At 45.5% G+C, this 17,961-nt stretch overlaps 1 protein-coding gene across 1 annotated transcript in view; it reads left to right on the forward strand.

Annotated features, from left to right (window-relative positions):
* Positions 1 to 12,015, forward strand: part of LOC143286315 (uncharacterized) — a 103,835-nt gene extending 91,820 nt beyond the window's left edge. The window contains exons 14-15 of the mRNA XM_076593854.1: positions 1,932 to 2,083; positions 6,255 to 12,015. Of these exons, the coding sequence (XP_076449969.1) occupies positions 1,932 to 2,083; positions 6,255 to 6,444 (342 nt within the window). The 3' untranslated portion in view covers positions 6,445 to 12,015. The remainder of the gene's footprint in view (positions 1 to 1,931; positions 2,084 to 6,254) is intronic.
* The last annotated feature ends 5,946 nt before the right edge of the window (positions 12,016 to 17,961 follow it).

Here is a 17,961-nt window from a genome sequence, read left to right on the forward strand (position 1 = left end):
TTCCTACTAGTAGCCCCTTGAAGTGGCTTTCCACAGCTAACAAAGTCTTCATCTTTCACCCCCCCCTATCCTCATTTGAACGGGAGAAAGGAAGGTTTTCATTCAAGACATGAACCATGCTGATTTTCAAAGATTTTTTTAGCCACTGTCTGGCTAAGAAGTATGATTCAAGACAGATTCAGTGCAGGTTTTGATTTTTTTTTTTTTTTTTTTTTAGCCACTGACTCGCTATGAAATATGATTCAAGGCAGATTCAGTGCAGGTTTTGAGAGAATTTGAGCCACTTAGTGACTTACTGGGAAAGTCAAAGAAATCTCACCACAGTCTGGTAAAGTTTCGTGAGTTAGTCACTGATCGTACTTTAAATTATACTTTTTGAGTGAATTATCTCATAGTTTATTGATGAGATAACCTGTCGTTGTTATGGTTTAAAAAAAAAATTATTTTTAAAAATTCGTTTATCGAAGACAAGCCTTATATAATTGTAATCTGGGAAAATTGTCATACTCGGTGTTTTTGAAAAGACTTTGTAATGGTCATTGCGAAATATGATGTATTGAGAACAGAGACCTCGTGCTAAGGGAAAATGATTTTTTCCCCGAAGATAGCAGTTGTTGTTGTTGTTGTTTAATAGAATAAACGCATGTGAACAAGTGGAGGAGAGTACAGAACAAAACCAAAAAAAAGGAAAAAAAAAGAAACAAACCCCAAGAATCGGTTCATAACTGGTTGTCTCGCTTTGGACGCCTTCCTTTTTTTGCCCTTTCAAGGAAATGATTTGAAACATACGTCAAACACGTGTGTGTGTGTTGTGTGTTGTGCCGTGTTGTCATTGCACAGATGTGTAGTTTGCTGATGTTGATGTGCTTCTGTTGATAACGTATCGTTGATGATGATGATCATGACTGGTATGATGGAGGACTAACGAGTGCCCCCTCTTCCCCCCCCCCCTCCATCCCCCCCCCCCTCGCCCCCCCCCCCCCCCCCCCCCCCCATCCTCCCTGTACAAACGTTAAGAGAAGTGGGGAAAGGTACCTTCTGTATCCTAGTGCTCACATACCATAAAGTTACGACGTTTATGCTGGGAAGAACGGGTCCGTTCGCAGGAAGCATAAATTAGGAGGCAAGATTGCACTGGCTGTTAGTGCTGCAGCCTTGGGGGGGGGGGGGGGGGGGGGGGCAGTTGGCCTTTGGGAGGAACCCCACATCGATTTTCCTACTAAAGCCCTCTTGGCTCGCTAGAGTGGAGGTGCAACTTGAGCTAAACACTCTCCACTGTAATCAGATTCTAGCCCAGATAGTCGGGACAGCAGTTGACTCTTCTGCTGTTCTGGTGACTGTAGTCAGACACAAAGTGACCATCATAGTTTACAGACACGGATTCACAGTCAGATACGACTGACTGTCATACAGATCTGCTGTACACATACAGTGCATGAGGGACGTGGCTGGGTGAAGGGGTGAAAGGGGGGTGTGATGTGAGCAGTGTGTGATGTAGTGAAAGACCATCAGCAGTACAGGAAGTGTCGTGTCTGTTAGCGTTCCCTCCATGTTGACTGAATGCTCCCTCCATGTTGGCTGAATGCTCCTTTCATGTTGACTGAATGCTCCCTCCATGTTGGCTGAATGCTCCCTCCATGTTGACTGAATGTTCCTTTCATGTTGACTAAAATACCCCCTCCATGTTGACTAAAATGCTCCCTCCATGTTGACTAAAATGCTCCCTCCATGTTGACTGAATGCTCCCTCCATATTGGCTGAATGCTCCTTTCATGTTGACTAAAATACCCCCTCCATGTTGACTAAAATGCTCCCTCCATGTTGACTAAAATACTCTCCATGTTGACCAAGTGCTCCCCCCTTGTTGGGCCCCAGTGCTCTCCCCCCTTGTGCACTAACTAACGGTGTGGCTGGCCCTCCCTCCCTGGCAGGTGGGCCGCAGCAAGAGCATGAGGGTGGCCGTTCAGCTGGAGAAGTGCGGGGCCTGCCAGAAAACTGTGTACGCCATGGAAAAGATTGAGATAGAGAAAAATGCGTACCACAAGAGCTGCTTTAGGTGCTCCCACTGCCATTGCATCCTCACGTAAGGAACAACAACCCTCCTCTCTCTGCTGGGCCAGAGCCGACTCCGGCAGCACGCAGACAGCTGTGACCTCTCTGTCCTGACTGGCTCGTGGCCGGTGACTGACTGCACGACAGACGTTCAGTTAAAAACACGCCGCCAGCTTTGTGTCTTCCTCAAAGACTCTGACGTGCTGTGAAAGTGGCGGAGTGTTTTTTTTTACTGATGGGATGTTGCTACGAGCTGAGGCCGACACGAGCCAGTCAGGACGAGGGATGGCTGTTGACATGCTGTATGCTGTGGATGTCAGAAGCAGGCCGTTCTGTTTTGGTTTTTTTCTTTCTTTTCTTTCTTTTTTTCCTTTTATTTTCTGTATTGTTCCTGTTGGTAAAAGCAGCCTCAGGGGAAATGTCTGTGACGTGAAAGGGAACTGGGGAAAACGTGAGCTGGGGGGGGGGGGAAAAAAACAGCAACGTCAGCATCACAAGCTCCCCTGGCTTTTCATCTAATTGGGTGGGAGAGAGGTTGAGGTATGGAGAGGGAGGGGGGGGGGGGCGGAGACAAGGGAAGCCAGAAAGTGGCATTTTCAGATGAAACTGCCACCTGTCTGTGTACCTGACAGATAAAGGGAGAACACCCTGGCCAAAATCGCTTTCATTGTTCCCCGATTTAACCTCACCATAAGGGTCATGTCACTGCTGTAACAAAACAACGGATGTTGTTTTCCTGTTGACACTAGACGGCACCCCAGCCAACACAAGCGTAGCATCACACCCAGTCAGGCTGGAAATATCACAGGTTATATTCAGGGACGCAAGACACAATAGCCAGCCATTCATCGCTCTCAGTATTGTGTAGCGTTGCCTGTCTATGCTGGGACTGGTATTCTTGGACAGTTATTATCGAAGGAGGTAGGGCATAAAGGGCGACAGAGCGTCATTACCGATGTTGGATCATGCCAAGTGGGAACAACGAAAGCTATGGATGACCTCACAGTGCCAACCATACTTCACTGACCACTGATCTAGCTCGTGTTTGAACAGTGTCCATTTTGAAAACGTAACAGAGTACTTTTTTTCTTCTTCTTCTTCTTCTTTTTTCTTTTTTCCGAACCCAAATTTGACTGATACGATCTGTTGTTTGTTCGGAGGTGCTTTGAGTCATGTTAATGATAAAAGAGATGTTTTTTCGGGATGACATAAAAACAGAACCATAGAATTGTTTTCAACTATAATGACAGAGTGTTTAAGGGGCAAGGTAAGAGACATGGGGGGTTTTTTTTTGTTTGGTTTTTTTCTTAAGTACCGTTACTTGCATAACACTAACAGGTGAGTTGTGTTGAAAAGAAAAGCGGTGGTCAGTGAAATACATGGCTTTGGGTTCAGCATTGAATGCTGTAATGAGGTGAGGACTGTTACTGGCCCGTGGTGATAACCTATTAAAGTCCATTCTCTTATCATGTTCCCGTGTTGGCTTCCCGTGTAATGGTAGACTTCTCTGATAGTTCACAGTGCCAAGTTTCATTTATCATTGCTCTTAATCTGTCGTATTGTTTTCATACCTTTTTTTTTTTTTTTTTTTTACGTGACATAGATGAATAAAGCTCTGAGCATGATGACAAGTGTGTTTTCTCCTGTTCCTAGTTTTGTTTCATGGCATAGATACATAAATCTCTTAGTATGATAATGTAAAGCTGTTTTCCCCATTTTCCCTGTTTTGGTTCATGACATAGATAAGTAAAGCTCTGAGTATGATAACATTATGATGTTTCCCCCCATTTTCCCCGTTTTGGTTCATGACATGGATAGATAAAGCTCTGACTATGATAATATTATGCTGTTTTCCTCCTTTTTGTTTCATGACTTAGATAAATGAAGCTCTGAGTATGATGATAATATACCTTTTACCCCCCACCCCCACCCCCACCCCCCCTCCCCCATTTTTGTTTTGTTTGAAATGTCCATGACTACAAGATGAAGGCAAGGCTTGTAGGCCTTAGATGCAAGTGTCTGTCTGGAACGATGTTTTGTGCAGCAGTGTCTTGTGGTCTCTGTGACCTTGACCTGTGTGTGTGTGTTGATGTCACTTCCTGTGGTGCTCTAATGCGTGTGTCACTAACACACCAGTCACTTTTGTTCTCCTGTTTGACTGACCACCAACGGGAGTCATTGAAACTTACTGAACATTGTAAGATATTTTGTCAGGAACTGTACTGCCCCCAACCTCGCCCTTCTTTTTTTTTTTTTGATTCATTTCAGCTATGTATAGTGTGTGTGTGTGTGTGTGTGTGTGTGTGCGTGTGTGTGCGTGCGTGCCCGCGCGCGCACGCCGGTGATCCAGGTCTCGTTTTTGTTAGGCAATAATTTTCCAGGTTTTTGTCTGTTGTTCTAACCACTGTGACACACACGTGCCCCCAGTGCGAAGGCACACACACACACACACACACACACACACACACACAAAAACCCAAAAAACAAACAAACAAAACACACACACACACACACACACACACACACACACACACACACACACACACACACACACACACTCACTCACTCACTTATGTACAGCAACACGTACATTCACTTTGCTCATTTACTCAATACAGTAGAGATCTCTGTTGACCCAGAAACAACCCATTTCAGTGAAATAAGGTTTCAAGAGAACATGTGAGGCGCCCTTTAGACCGTGCGTGTGACGCCCTTTAGACGGTACGCGAACTGACCTGCAGACATTGAATTAATTGACCCCTGTACTAGCTGTTCTTCCCTCCAAGAGAGCGGGGACAGTTTGTCGAGAAATTGACATACTTGACAGTGAGTAAGGCCAGGCATGTCAAAAACAAACATAGCATGCACTACAGCTAGCCGTAGTGATAGGCGATGTTCTGATTTTCTGCATTCGATTGTTTTACTAGCGTTTCGTTGTTTGTTTTTTTGTTTGTTTTTTTTGTTTTTGTTTTTGTAAGGGTTTTATTTGATGTGTGCGTTTTTGAAATGGCATTTGTATATGTATATGGTTATTTAATGTTTAAATTTTTTTTTTTTCGGGAGGGCGGGGGGTGGGGGGGATATTTGATGTGATAAATTGTGCAATAAGTGATGGGGGGGGGGGGTTATTTGATGTGATAAATTTTGCAATATGTGATAAGTTGTATAAGATATAATAAGGTGTGATAAGTTATACACTAGGTGATAAGTCGTGATAAGTTGTACAAGATGTGATTAGTTGTACAACACGTGATGAGTCGTACAGGAGGTATTAAGTTGTACAAACTCCAGCCTAAAAAAAAAAAAAACTAAACAACAACAAAAAACCCCTATGACCATGAGGACGGGTGTAGCACCCAGACCTGTTATTTATGAGTGACACAGTCTGCATGCTGACCACTGTAAGCATGGCTGGCATGTGCGGGGCCTGCTCTCCTACTTGTGTGTGTGGTGTGTGTGTGCGCGCGCGTGTGTGTGTAAGTGCCGGTGTGTGTGTGTGTGTGTGTGCGCGCACGTTTTGTGTATGTGTGTGCACAAGAGAGAGAGAGAGTGTGTGTGTGGGTATATTTGTGCATGCGTGTGTGTGTGTGCGTATGTGGAGAGAGTGTATGTTTGTGTGCTCTTATGTAAATGATTGTGTTGAAAATGTGAAATTGGAACTTATCATTTTCTTCAGAAAAAAAAAATTGATGTGTACATATATGTAAATAGATCATAACAGACTGTTGAATCATACTGTCATAATTATGTTCTTCAAAAAAAAAAAAAAAATGAAATGAGGCTTCAGATTTGGTAATGATAATTGAAATGATACTATAGATTTGACACTATCTCCAGGATACTTGTATGTGTGTGTGTGTGTGTGTGTGTGCGTATATATGATATGATATATGTGTGTGTGTGTATGTGTGTGTGTGTGTGTGTACAATTGATTATATGTATAGATCTTGCTGGACATATATATATATATATATATATATATATATATATATATATGTATGTATATATATATATATATATATATATATATATATATATATATATATATATATATATATATAATGATGTGCATAACCATGTATCATAATGAAGTATAATTTCAAAATATACATAATTATATCTATTGTTGGACATGTGCGACGCACATTAAGCCGCTGACTGACTAACTAACACTCCCATGTTGCTGTGTGCATTTTGGACAGGCCCAAAACATTCGCTATTAACAAGAACGTGATGTTCTGCACCAACCATTACAAGCAGCTGTTCGCCACCAAGGGCAACTACGACGAGGGCTTTGGTCACGACCAACACAAGAACCGCTGGAAGAACGACTCCCCGGCGAGCAGCAGCCGTCAGCCCACCACAGAACCCGCCAGCAGCACAGCACAATAGTAGTCATTGTCCCGCGTGTGTCCTAGGACTGTTAGAGTATTTATCACGGCTCTTCCCCTCCTCCTCCTCCTCCTCCTCCTCCTCCTCCTCTCCTGTCGTTTTGTTTCATGCAGAATGTTATCATGATTATTATTATTATTATGAGTTCTGTAAAACATTGATCCGTAATGGTTTTGTATAGTATCATCTCTTTGTCATTTTATTTCGTGCAGAATGTTATCATGATTATTGTTATTATTATTATTATTATTATTATTGTACTGTAAAACATTGGTCCGTCATGGTTTGTTTTGTCTCTTCTCTTATCGTTTCATTTCATGCAGAATATTATTGTTATCATTATTATAAAACATTGCGATTATGATTATTATTATAACTATTATTCTTATTATAAAACATTGATCCATCATGGCTTGTATCGTCCCCTGTCTTGTCATTTTATTTAACGCAGAATATTATTATGATTGTTATTACTGTTTGTATAAAACATTGGTCAATCATGGTTTGTATCGTCTACTCTGGTGTCGTTTTATTTCACGCAGAATATTATTGTTATTATCATAGTTATAAAACACTGATCGATCATGATTTGTATCGTCTAATCTTGCGTGGGTCGTCAAGTTCTTCAATGTATGCAAAAGCCTTTCGAGTGTTCGCGTTGGGGGAAAACTATATATTTCTCTCTTCTACTGTTTAGTGTTGCTGCTGTCAGAATGATGATGGATCCCATGTCAGGGGTACAATGTATGCTGTGTTGTTTGTTTTTTTATGAGTCAGTGTTTGAATTTGCCTGTCTATGAAATGTCTGTTTGTCTATGTTTTGTTTGTGTGTGTATGTGTGTTTGTGTTGCTGGTCTTTTTTTTGTCTTTTTTTTTTTTTTTTAATAAATAGCTGCTTACCCCCAACAAATGATGGCTGCTGTGGAATGATGGTCTGATGATGTAGAGAGGTTATTCTCATTTCTTCTTTGAGGGCTTCCATGGCAAGGTTAGCTCTCACTAGGGGTAATAGTATACATGGTAGTGTTCTAGGTAATGACATATTTTTTTCAAACGATGTGTAGATTTAAAAAAAACGGGAATACATTGAATGTAAAATGTACACAGCATCTCTTGTGTCAAACAATACAATTCTCTGTGTTGACGTTACATCCTTGAAGGAAGGTTCGGTACAAGCTTCGTAATTTATCGATTTTGAAAGAATGTAAGTATTTTGTGCCGCTCTGCTTTCCCCCTACCTCCCATGACCTGTAGATAGATGTGCCAGCGGTGACTCGGTGAAGAACAACGGAACGCAGTACAAACATCGTGCCAGCAGATCAAGGGGAGTAACTCCATGGTCAACTCTTTTTGGCAGGGTTGTGAGACGGGGAAATTGCCCACTGACCCGGCTTTTTTTTTTCTTTTCTTTTTTTATTCTTTCTTCTTTTTTTCCACATCAGTGATAAAGAAAAATAGAAGCGTGCGGAGATGCATAATTTTTTTTTTTTCCATCGTGAAATAGTTGTGTTTGATAATTTACAGGGCTTTGTGTAGAGCACCAGTCATGACATAAGCATTTTGACTGGCAAAGATGTATATATATATATGACTGTTGCTGGTGACAGTCTTCTGCATATCACCCTCAGTCGTCAGGTGAGCCCCTTGATCCAGGGTGGACAGTAGTGTAGAGGGAGGATCATGGCTGTCATCAATTGTTACCTTACGCGATACAACGCATCCTTTTCCTTAAGTGGATAGATTTTCCTCCTGGTGTACATGAAAGTGAGATTACTTTAGAGAAGTTAAACAACAATATATTTCTCATGGTACTAGCAGCACTGTACGATTAGAATTTGTGAGAATTATGGTAAACGGCAAACTGTTGAACATTTTGAATGTGTGTATGCTTTTTGAAGTGCCTGTGATCAGAGATGTATTCCGATACTGAAATCAAAGAGTGCAATACACTTGGAGGAACGAAAGCAGCGACTGCATACCGCACAGACCTCAGAAGACAATCATTTTATTTCTGCCTATGTGAGCACAACCCTGCTCAATTCCTTGTTGGGTTTCAGCCACCCGACACTACAGCTTTCAGTTTACAGGAGGTGCTGGTTCATAGTGAGGGTAATGATTAGGAGAGCACTGCACATAGCAAGGAGATAATGATGTGAACATCGGCGTGCTTCAACCTAATGCATGCAGTGAGAATTAATGCTAATTTGGCTCTGCTGTTGTTGCCTCCTCTACTGTTCTGGCGGTCCTAGTCGGACACGACTATCAGATTGTAAACGGTTTAAGAGTTGTGGAAACGTGTCCATTTTTGCTAAGTTGATCTGGACCCAGGCATCAGGCTGTTCCTGTACGTAAGCAGTGGGGTGTCTGTTGGGGGCGGTCAGGGTGTCAGCAGCTGCTGTCCTCTGCACTCCTGATGACGCCTGTCACTCTCTCTCTCTCTGTGAAGCCGTTTGCTCAACAGCTTAATCAGGAATATCTCATGATGTACGGGAAAGGAAACCTTTTTTTTTTCATCACATCTTCCAACACAGGTAACAGCTTCAGAATCTATTGAAATGTAAAGATTACATACATGTTTTTATTTTTGTTCGTCAGTATTGGTCAGCCGTTCCTCGTGTGCATGACATGTTAATGACTATTTTCTAATGAAGTCATATGGAGGTTTGACTTGAAAGTTTCTTTGGCTTATCTGCTGTTTGATTGCATGGATATATCTCATTTTTCAGTTTGATCATCTGCTGTATAATTCAGATCAGATGTCCATGATAATTATGTTTTGTACAGAAGAAAGTATTTTTTCGGTGTTTTAGTGCATCAGTTTCCCATCCAGGTAGGATAAATGCACAGTCTATGATGTTGGTTATCATTTAAACGTTGACTCGCAGAAACAGATGAACCACAATTGTCTCTGATCGTGTTCGCATCAGCACAATGTTCAGTCCCCTGATGGTATGCCATGAACAAACTGTTTGAACCTTCGCTGAACTCAAACTCCACCCACATATTGTTTCACTTGATTCTTTGTCTCAAAAAAATATTATGAAACAAACTCATCGTTTCGTCCCCACTACACTTTGTTCTGTCTGTAAATATCAGTGACTGAATATACATTATTTCCACTTTGTGTTACAGAATAACAGATGCCAGGAAATGAGAAGTCAATGCTAATTCATGTGATAGGCTATCTGTCAGCTAGGGTGTGTGAGTTGTCATGAGAAAACAACAGGTTTTGCAGCCACGAACCTACAAGGCGAAATTGTGGTCTGTCAGAGTATTTTGTCAAGTGGTGATGGTAACGTACACGTTTCTTTGAATGCATTTCTGCGTATTGGTATGGGCTGTCTGGTCACAGTTATGGTTCAGGGAAACAGGTCGTCGGATGTGCCTGTCTGAAGAAAAACAGATTATTGGATGTGCCTGTCTTAAAACAAACAAAAACAACAACCAACAACAAACAGGTCGTTGTATGTGCCTGTCTGAAGAAAAACCTGTTCAGGAGATACTTTCCAGATGTTAATTTATATCATCCTGCAGTTGTAATGCACACTCTCGCCATGTTTACAGCGAGTTGAGATGTTCAGTGTGTAGAAGTGCCCTAACTTGAAAGCAAGAGTTACTAACCTTTTGATTTTCGTTCCGAGAAATTAGATTTCGTTTGTCATGATTCAGATTTGGATTATTACTTCATTATGGTTGAGATTACTTAATCGTGAGCTGGGTGAATTTGTCATGGCTGTGATGAATCGATCATGGTTAGGTTTATACAATTCTTTTGACTAGGTTTGTGGTGATGATGATGACGAGATGAAGTTATGTGTGTCCCTTCTTCAGCAAACGCTGTCCTTATTTTACCATTGACCCCGACGTTTGTAGTGATGCGTCAGTGTTACGTCATGGCTTTTTTTCCGGTGGGTTCTGTTGAAAGGCGTCCTGACCTCGGACATGGTGCGGTGAGCACGTGCAGGTGTTCACGAGTAACATCAACAGCGGAACATTGTTCTCACAGTTTTTATAATGCTGCTGTGCTGCTTTTTTTTCTGTGGGCGAGTATTATTCAATGTATCTGACTGTTGGACATGTTTTATGAGTGTGACGAGTAGACATTCATGTACATTTGGGTGTAGCTTACTGTTTTTCATCGAGTTTTAAGTCCTACGTTGGCTCCCGTGTTGGCACGGTGTTGTTTGCTGCATGATCTGACAGTCCTCTGTGCACACTCTCTGGCTCCTATCTTGCGCTTAGCGAAACTTTTAAGAGCAAGACACTTAGCGACTTGTTTTCGTGCTGCACTGTTTTGTCAGAGAACTACCTTGAGAACATCTAGCTGATAAATGTTTGGAAAAGTAAAGGACAGTCCATTGGGCAGTGTATCTTGAGAACATCTAGCTGATAAATGTTAGGTAAAGTAAGGGAAAGTCCATTGGGCGGTGTCGGTGTTGAACATGACGACGTATTGGAAGAGGTCTCATATTTTGGAAGGTTGAGCTTTGCTGAAATATGTTATTCAAGCGACTTTGGGGACGAGAAGAGTGCTGTATATGTGTACACTAGCCCAGCACGGGGGAGAATTGTTCCAGCACTGTCACAATGACTGGTGGCACTGTAGATGCCCCGTGAAATGGACAGAACACCGTTCCTGTGTTCCACCTGTCTTACGTTTGTCATGTCTTCCTCCATGTCATTTGTGGCCCACACCAACCCCTGTCACACGGTCATCCGTGACAAAGCAACGCCATTTTGTGGTGACTGCTTCACTAAGTCTGGCAGATAATGAGCTGTGTTAGCAAATTGTCTATACGGAGTGTCACCCGAAGATCCCTTCCATTTGCAAAAATAGAAAACGTGGAAAGAACCTATTCCCCTCCTCCTCCTCCTAAAACCTCCCCGTTGTTTGTGAAGTCGTTGGAGAGGACCATTTGCACGTGACACTCGTTCCTGAGGTCGGTCGTGTACTGGATGTGGATGTGGAAGGGTATGTCAGACTGTCGTGGAACAGAAGGGGAGTTTAGTGTGGGGGTGGTCTCAAAGTTATGAGCTCACCGTCAGGTATGTTCTAGAGTTTTTTTTGGGTTTTTTTAATGCTCACTGGTAGGAGTCCTTCACTGTCCGTGATGCTGAGACCGGACAGGCTTCAGGCAAGGGGGGTGGGGCGTGGGGAGGGGGAATGAGGAGGAAGGTGGCGGGTCATCGCATGCCCACAGAGCGTCCTGCAATGTCCAAACTAAAAATCGGACAATCGTCGTTAAAAGTTCTACAGGGCGCATCCCCGTATGTGGAGCTGTTCAGCGAGGATGCCAACACATGCGTGAAGGGTTTAGTGATGAGGGGAAGGCCTGGAAGTGTCTGCAGGGCAGTAGTGAAGGTGTGGAAGCGGCCAGACCTGTGGGGGGTGTTAGGGAAATGAAAGGGTGGGTCGTTCGTTCGTCAGCTGAGGGAGGCCCGACTGCTGTATAGGCGTCGCTCTCTGTGGTCGGATAGCTTTTTTTTTTCTTGCTTTTTTTTCTTTTCTTTTTTTCTTTTTTTTCTACTCATCATCGCTTTCTGTCGCAATAAACTTCTGCTTCTGCACCAGTTCCGTATTTGACTCTGTGTGTGTGTGTGTGTGTGGAGAGAGAGAGAGTGCTGGACTGCACTATACTAGCGTCTGACAGCGCGCGCAAAATACGGGCTCATGCACGTGCGCACACATAACACGCCAAACACAAGCACACACGATACATGCGCACACGCACGTACATGCAAAACGCGCATACGTAAAATACTAGCTGACACAAAAGACGCCAAACATGCTTTCAAACGCACGCATGCACATGCAAAACATGCCATCTTCGCGCTCAAACGTGCACACGCCAAACGTATGCACACGCCACATACAAGCACACGCGGACAGGCACGCACACGCCAAACAAATGCACAAGCCAAACGCACACACGCACGCATTCTAGAAACACATGCACACGCAAGCATGCACGCAAAAGGCACACGCACGCAAAACAAGCACACGGCAAACATGCACGCACGCACACGCAAAATACATGCACACGCACTCATGCTCAAACTAAACACGCCAACCTTGTGTACACACAAAACACGCGCTCACGCCAAACACACGCATGTGCCAAGCCAAACGCGCACACCCGACGCCGAACACGCGCACACGTACGCATACGCCAAATACACGCATGCACACGCCAAAGACACACACCAAACACGCATACACCAAACACGCACACACCACTGAACACACGCACGCACACACTAAGCACGCGCACACGCACGCACGCCGTGGCGACTAACACGCTGGCGAACACTGCCGTTACACACACGCACACCAGATATGCACACACACACACACGCACAAACCCAACACGGGCACACGACAAACATGTAAACGCCGCCAAACATGCGCACACGCCAAACACGTGCACAGGTATGCATATGTCAAACACTGACACGCACGACTGACCAACTCTTAACACACGCGAACCGAAAGCACGCACACGCCATACACACGGCGCACGAGCCAAACACTCGCACAAGATAAACGCACTGACGCACACGTCGGCGCACACGCTAGGAATACCCACACAAGCACGCACACGCCAAACACGGAAGCGCACACACTAGGCACACACTCGCAAAGTCAAACACGCACACATGCACGCACACGCATGTATATGCAAACCAAAAACGCACGCATGCACGCACACGCCCAACGCTGTGACAAGCACGTCCACAGTGTAAGGTTTATGCTTGTTTATGCTCTTTCGTCTTTGCTTGTAATCCTGTGTACTTTTGAACAACTTAAAACAATTTGAACCACAAGCACATGCAAGCATGCACGCAAAGCAAGCCAACCACACGCACTGAGACGCGTACACGCACTGTACTAGTACGAACGCACACGCAAAGTGACACTCACTCAAACAGACGAACGCACGCGTATGCACGCTCACACGCACCACTGATTTGGCTCATGAAAAACGCAACATCCTCGCGCACAAACAACACACACACACACACACACACACACGCCAAACACGCACACGCCAAAGCACCAGTGCATATGCCAAACTTCACACCAAACGAACGTATGCCAGTGACAAACCTGGGGCACGCACACGCGAAACATACCAGAGTCGCGCAATCGCCACACACGCACTCACCGGGTACCAAACCGCCGCGGCACGCGTCAGTACCAAACTGAACAAAAGCACAAATGTACTGATGGAGTCTCCCGTCGGTCCGACGGATGAGTAGGCAGGCAGACTTATCTGTCGGTGTGTGTCCTCATATGGGAGACGATGCCGATTCTGGATGCACAGCACTTCCCACAATTGTTGCAAGGAAAAACGTCTCCAGAAGTTGAGCCCTGCTTCCTTCGCTCACGCTTCTCCTTAATGGCCAGCGTTCTCTTGTTTTCAAACGTATTTATGCCACGAGAGCACAGCATCCTCCAGCGACAGCGGTCAAGGGCATCAGTTTCCCAGGAAGCGATTTCTATGTCACAGGCTTTGAGGTTTGTCTTCAAGGTGTCCTTGAAGCGCTTGCAGGGTCTTCCAAGTTCACGGTGGCCTTCCTTCAGCTGGCCATACAAAAGCATCTTCGGGATCCTGCTGTCTGTCATGCGGACGTGTCCTGTCCAGTGTAGCTGGCACTGGATCAGCAGGCTTTCGATGCTGGGCAGGCCGCTCCTCTCTAGGACTTGGAGGTTGGAGACCCTGTCTTGCCACTTTAAGCCAAGGATCTTTCGTAGGCATCTCTGGTGAAACTGCTCAAGTTGTTGAATGTGACGGCGATACGTCGTCCATGTTTCACAGCAGTACAACAAGGTGGTCAGCACAACAGCTCTGTGGGTTTTGACTTTGGTGCTGAGCCTGATGCCTTTGTTGTTCCACAGCCTGTTGTTGAGTCTGCCAAAGGCGGAGCTGGCCTTGTGGCGATGCGCAGCGTCACTTCTGTATCAAGGGCTCCGTTGCTGCATAGGGTGCTGCCCAGGTAGCAAAACTTGTCATCTGACTTGATCTCTCTGTCATCGATCTTGATTGCAGGTGGGGGGTGGGGGGTGGGGGTGGGGGGGGGAGGCACCGGCTGGCTTTCTGTGAGCTAGCTGGTTGAAACATGGACTCGGTCTTGCTGAGGCTGATGGTGAGTCCAAAGCGCCTGCAGGAGGTTGAGAACCTGTCCACTAATGAACTGCATGTCCTCATGGGTGTGTGCAGCAAGCGTGCAGTCATCAGCGAAGAGGAACTCTCTCAACAGTGCCTCAAACACCCTGGACCTGGCATCAGTGGAATCGCCGCAACTGAGTTGAAAAGTTTGCCATCTGTGCGAAACTGAATGTATATGCCCCGGTCACAGTCTTGGAAGGCGTCAATCAGCATGGCAGAGAAGAGAATGGAGAACAGTGTGGGTGCCAGGACGCAACCCTGCTTCACTCCATTTACCACAGGGAACGGATCCAACGTATCAGTATTTTCCTGTACTCTCGCCTGCATGCCATCGTGGAATGACGCAATCAACTGGATTAGGCTCTCTGGGCAGCCGAACTTTAGGAGGATTTTCCGTCCACAGACCACGGCGGTTCACCGTGTCGAAGGCCTTAGTCAGGTCTACAAAGATCACGTGGAGCTCCTTGTTCTGCTCACGGCACTTCTCTTCCACTGCATCTAGCGTACGGCAAACACCATGTCACATGTTCCCCTGCCTGAGCGGAAGCCGCACTGTGCTTCAGGGATGACTGTCACGGTGTTGGAGACATCATCAGTGGTCAACCAGTCTGTTCAGTATGATGCGGGCGAAGATCTTGCCGGCGATGCCGCTGGAGAGAGATTCCACGGTGGTTATCGCAGGATTTTTGTCTCCCTTCCGTTTGTAAATATGGACAATTGAAGCATCCTTGAAATCCTGGGGGACCTCTTCTCTCCAGTCCCAGATAGCCTGGACTCAGTGGAACTCTCTCGCCTACCGACGCTCACAGTCCCACAGGTGCAGATACTGCCACGTGTAGGACGGCCTCGGCAGGTGCACTGAGGTTTTTTCTTCGGAGCTCCGTCTCCTAGGAGGACTTCCAGCCAAGGATAAGAGCTCCCCCTGCCCTTTGGTCATCCTCTTCCGCCTTCACAGCCGTTGGGAAAGGTTTCCTCCTCCGCCTGCCGTGGTCCGTCGTTGGGAGACTTCACATGCGGCAGGTAGTACTCAGTGGGTTACATGGTATCAGTAGCAAGGGCGATGCCCCTGACCTGACATTAAATACACACATACGCTAAACACGCGCTCAGTCACATAGATAGCGGCAAACACGCCAAACGAGCGCATAAGCCAAACCGCGGCAGGCGAACACAACGGACGCACACGCCAAACACAAGCACACGCGCACACTGCACGGAAACACACGCCAGTACACGCCGGGACACACACACACACACACACACACACGTGGAATACAAACACAAGCCAAATACACGCACAGACGCCAAACGCATGAGGAACTGTGTCAGTAGCATAATTTCACCTTCACCTTCACCTCTCCCGTAGTCTGGGTTCAGACCGTTGGGGCACCGCTGCTGACCTGGCCACCACTCCTCTCCACTCTTCACGGTTTTCTGATTTCCTCAGGGCGTCACCGAGCGTCAAGCCTGTCCACCCCCGGATGTTGTCTTCCCATCTCTTCTTCTGCCGTCCTCTCCTTCTGCCTCCTTGTACGGTGCCTTGCAGGAACGTTTTGGCAAGACCAGATGATCGGGAGATGTGTCCATACCATCTAAGTTTGCGTTTTTTCACTATGGACAGAAGGTCTTCGTAGGGTCCAATACTTTGCTGGATTCTGTTCTTCACTTCCGTGTTAGTGATGTGGTCTCTGTAGGAGATGCCAAGTAGTCTACGAAAGCATCTCATCTCGACAGCTTGGATTCTTCTCTCGATGTCTGCAGTCAGGGTCCAAGTCTCGCAGGCGTAGAGCAATATTGATATAACCAGGGAACGCATCAGTCTGATTTTTGAGCTGAGAGCGATGTTTTTGTTGTTCCAGATGGTGTTCAGCTTGTTGAGTGCCGTTGTTGTTTGGGCAATTCTCGAGAGTACTTCTGGTTTAGATCCTTCATCTGACACGATTGCTCCCAGATATTTGAAGCTGTGGACTGTTTTAAGCTTTTCGTCGTTGACTTTGATGTCAATGCTGATGCCGTTGGTGTTGTTAGTCATCAGTTTGGTTTTCTCCGCACTGATTTGCATTCCATACGATGTGGAGGCTTTGTCTAGATGTTTGACCAGGCTTGCCAGTTCTTCTTCTTTTCCAGCCAGTCCATCAATGTCGTCGGCAAAACGTAGGTTTGTGATTGTTCTGCCGCCTATGCTGACTGTTCCTACATGCTCTTCCAGTGCGTCAGTCATTATTCTTTCTAAGAAGATGTTGAAGAGTGTTGGGGAGAGTAGGCAGCCTTGTCTCACTCCGACTGTGGTTCTGAACCAGTCCCCGATGCTATTGTTGAGGTAGACGGCGCTGGTGGCTTTGTCATAGAGGTGCTGTATCAGTCTGATCAGGTTGGCGTTGATGTTGTACAGATTCATGGTAGCCCACAAAGCTGCATGCCAGACCCTGTCAAATGCCTTCTTAAAATCAATGAAGACATGGTAGAGGTCTTGTTGGTGTTGATGGTACCTCTCACATAGCAACCTCAAGTTGAAGATTTGTTCAGTTGTGCTCCTTCCTGGTCTGAAACCTGCCTGTTCTTCAGCAATGATGTTTTCTGCTTGTGGTTTCAGTCTGTTAAGCAGGATTTTCAACATGACTTTGCTGGGATGACTAATCAGGCTGATGGTGCGGTAGTTTTGACACTGCTGGAGATTGCCCTTTTTGGGAAGGGTGATGATCAGTGATTGTGTCCACGGTGTGGGCCATTCCCCTGTTTGCCAGATCTTGTTGCAGATTTTCAGTAGCACATCTATCATAACTTCACCCCCTGCTTGGACCAGTTCTGATGGGATGTTGTCCACTCCTGCCGATTTCCCTTTTTTCAGCGATGCTATTGCTGCCTCTATTTCTTCACGGAGTATGGGGTGATTACTGTTATCAGTGGCTGGTGGGACATTCAGTATTGCTGGATCACCTGTGGTCTGTATGTTGTATAGCTCTGAGCAGTATTCTGTCCATCGCTTTAGGATGTCTTGTTCTTCTGTTAGACATTTTCCATCCTTGGTCTGGATGTTGGACATAGTTCTACCTTGCCTTGTGTTGGTAAGTTCTTTCACAACTTGGTAGGCTTTCTTGCTGTTGTTTCTTGTCAGGTTTTCCTCTATGTCCTGGCATTTTCCTTCAATCCAATTCTCCCTTGCCTTCTTCATGCTTCTCTTGATTTCGGTGTTAACTGCTTTGTACTGTTTTGCCCCTTCTTCTTCATTCTTTTTCTTTTTCAGGTCTCTACGTTTGTCACACAGCTGTAGGATGTCGTCCGTGACCCAGGGCTTCTTTTTGATGCGTTGTTTTCCAAGAGTTGTTTGGGCTGTTTCAGTCACAGC

Source organism: Babylonia areolata, chromosome 10 (genome assembly GCF_041734735.1).
Source record: "Babylonia areolata isolate BAREFJ2019XMU chromosome 10, ASM4173473v1, whole genome shotgun sequence".
NCBI classification, from domain to species: Eukaryota; Metazoa; Mollusca; class Gastropoda; order Neogastropoda; family Buccinidae; genus Babylonia; species Babylonia areolata.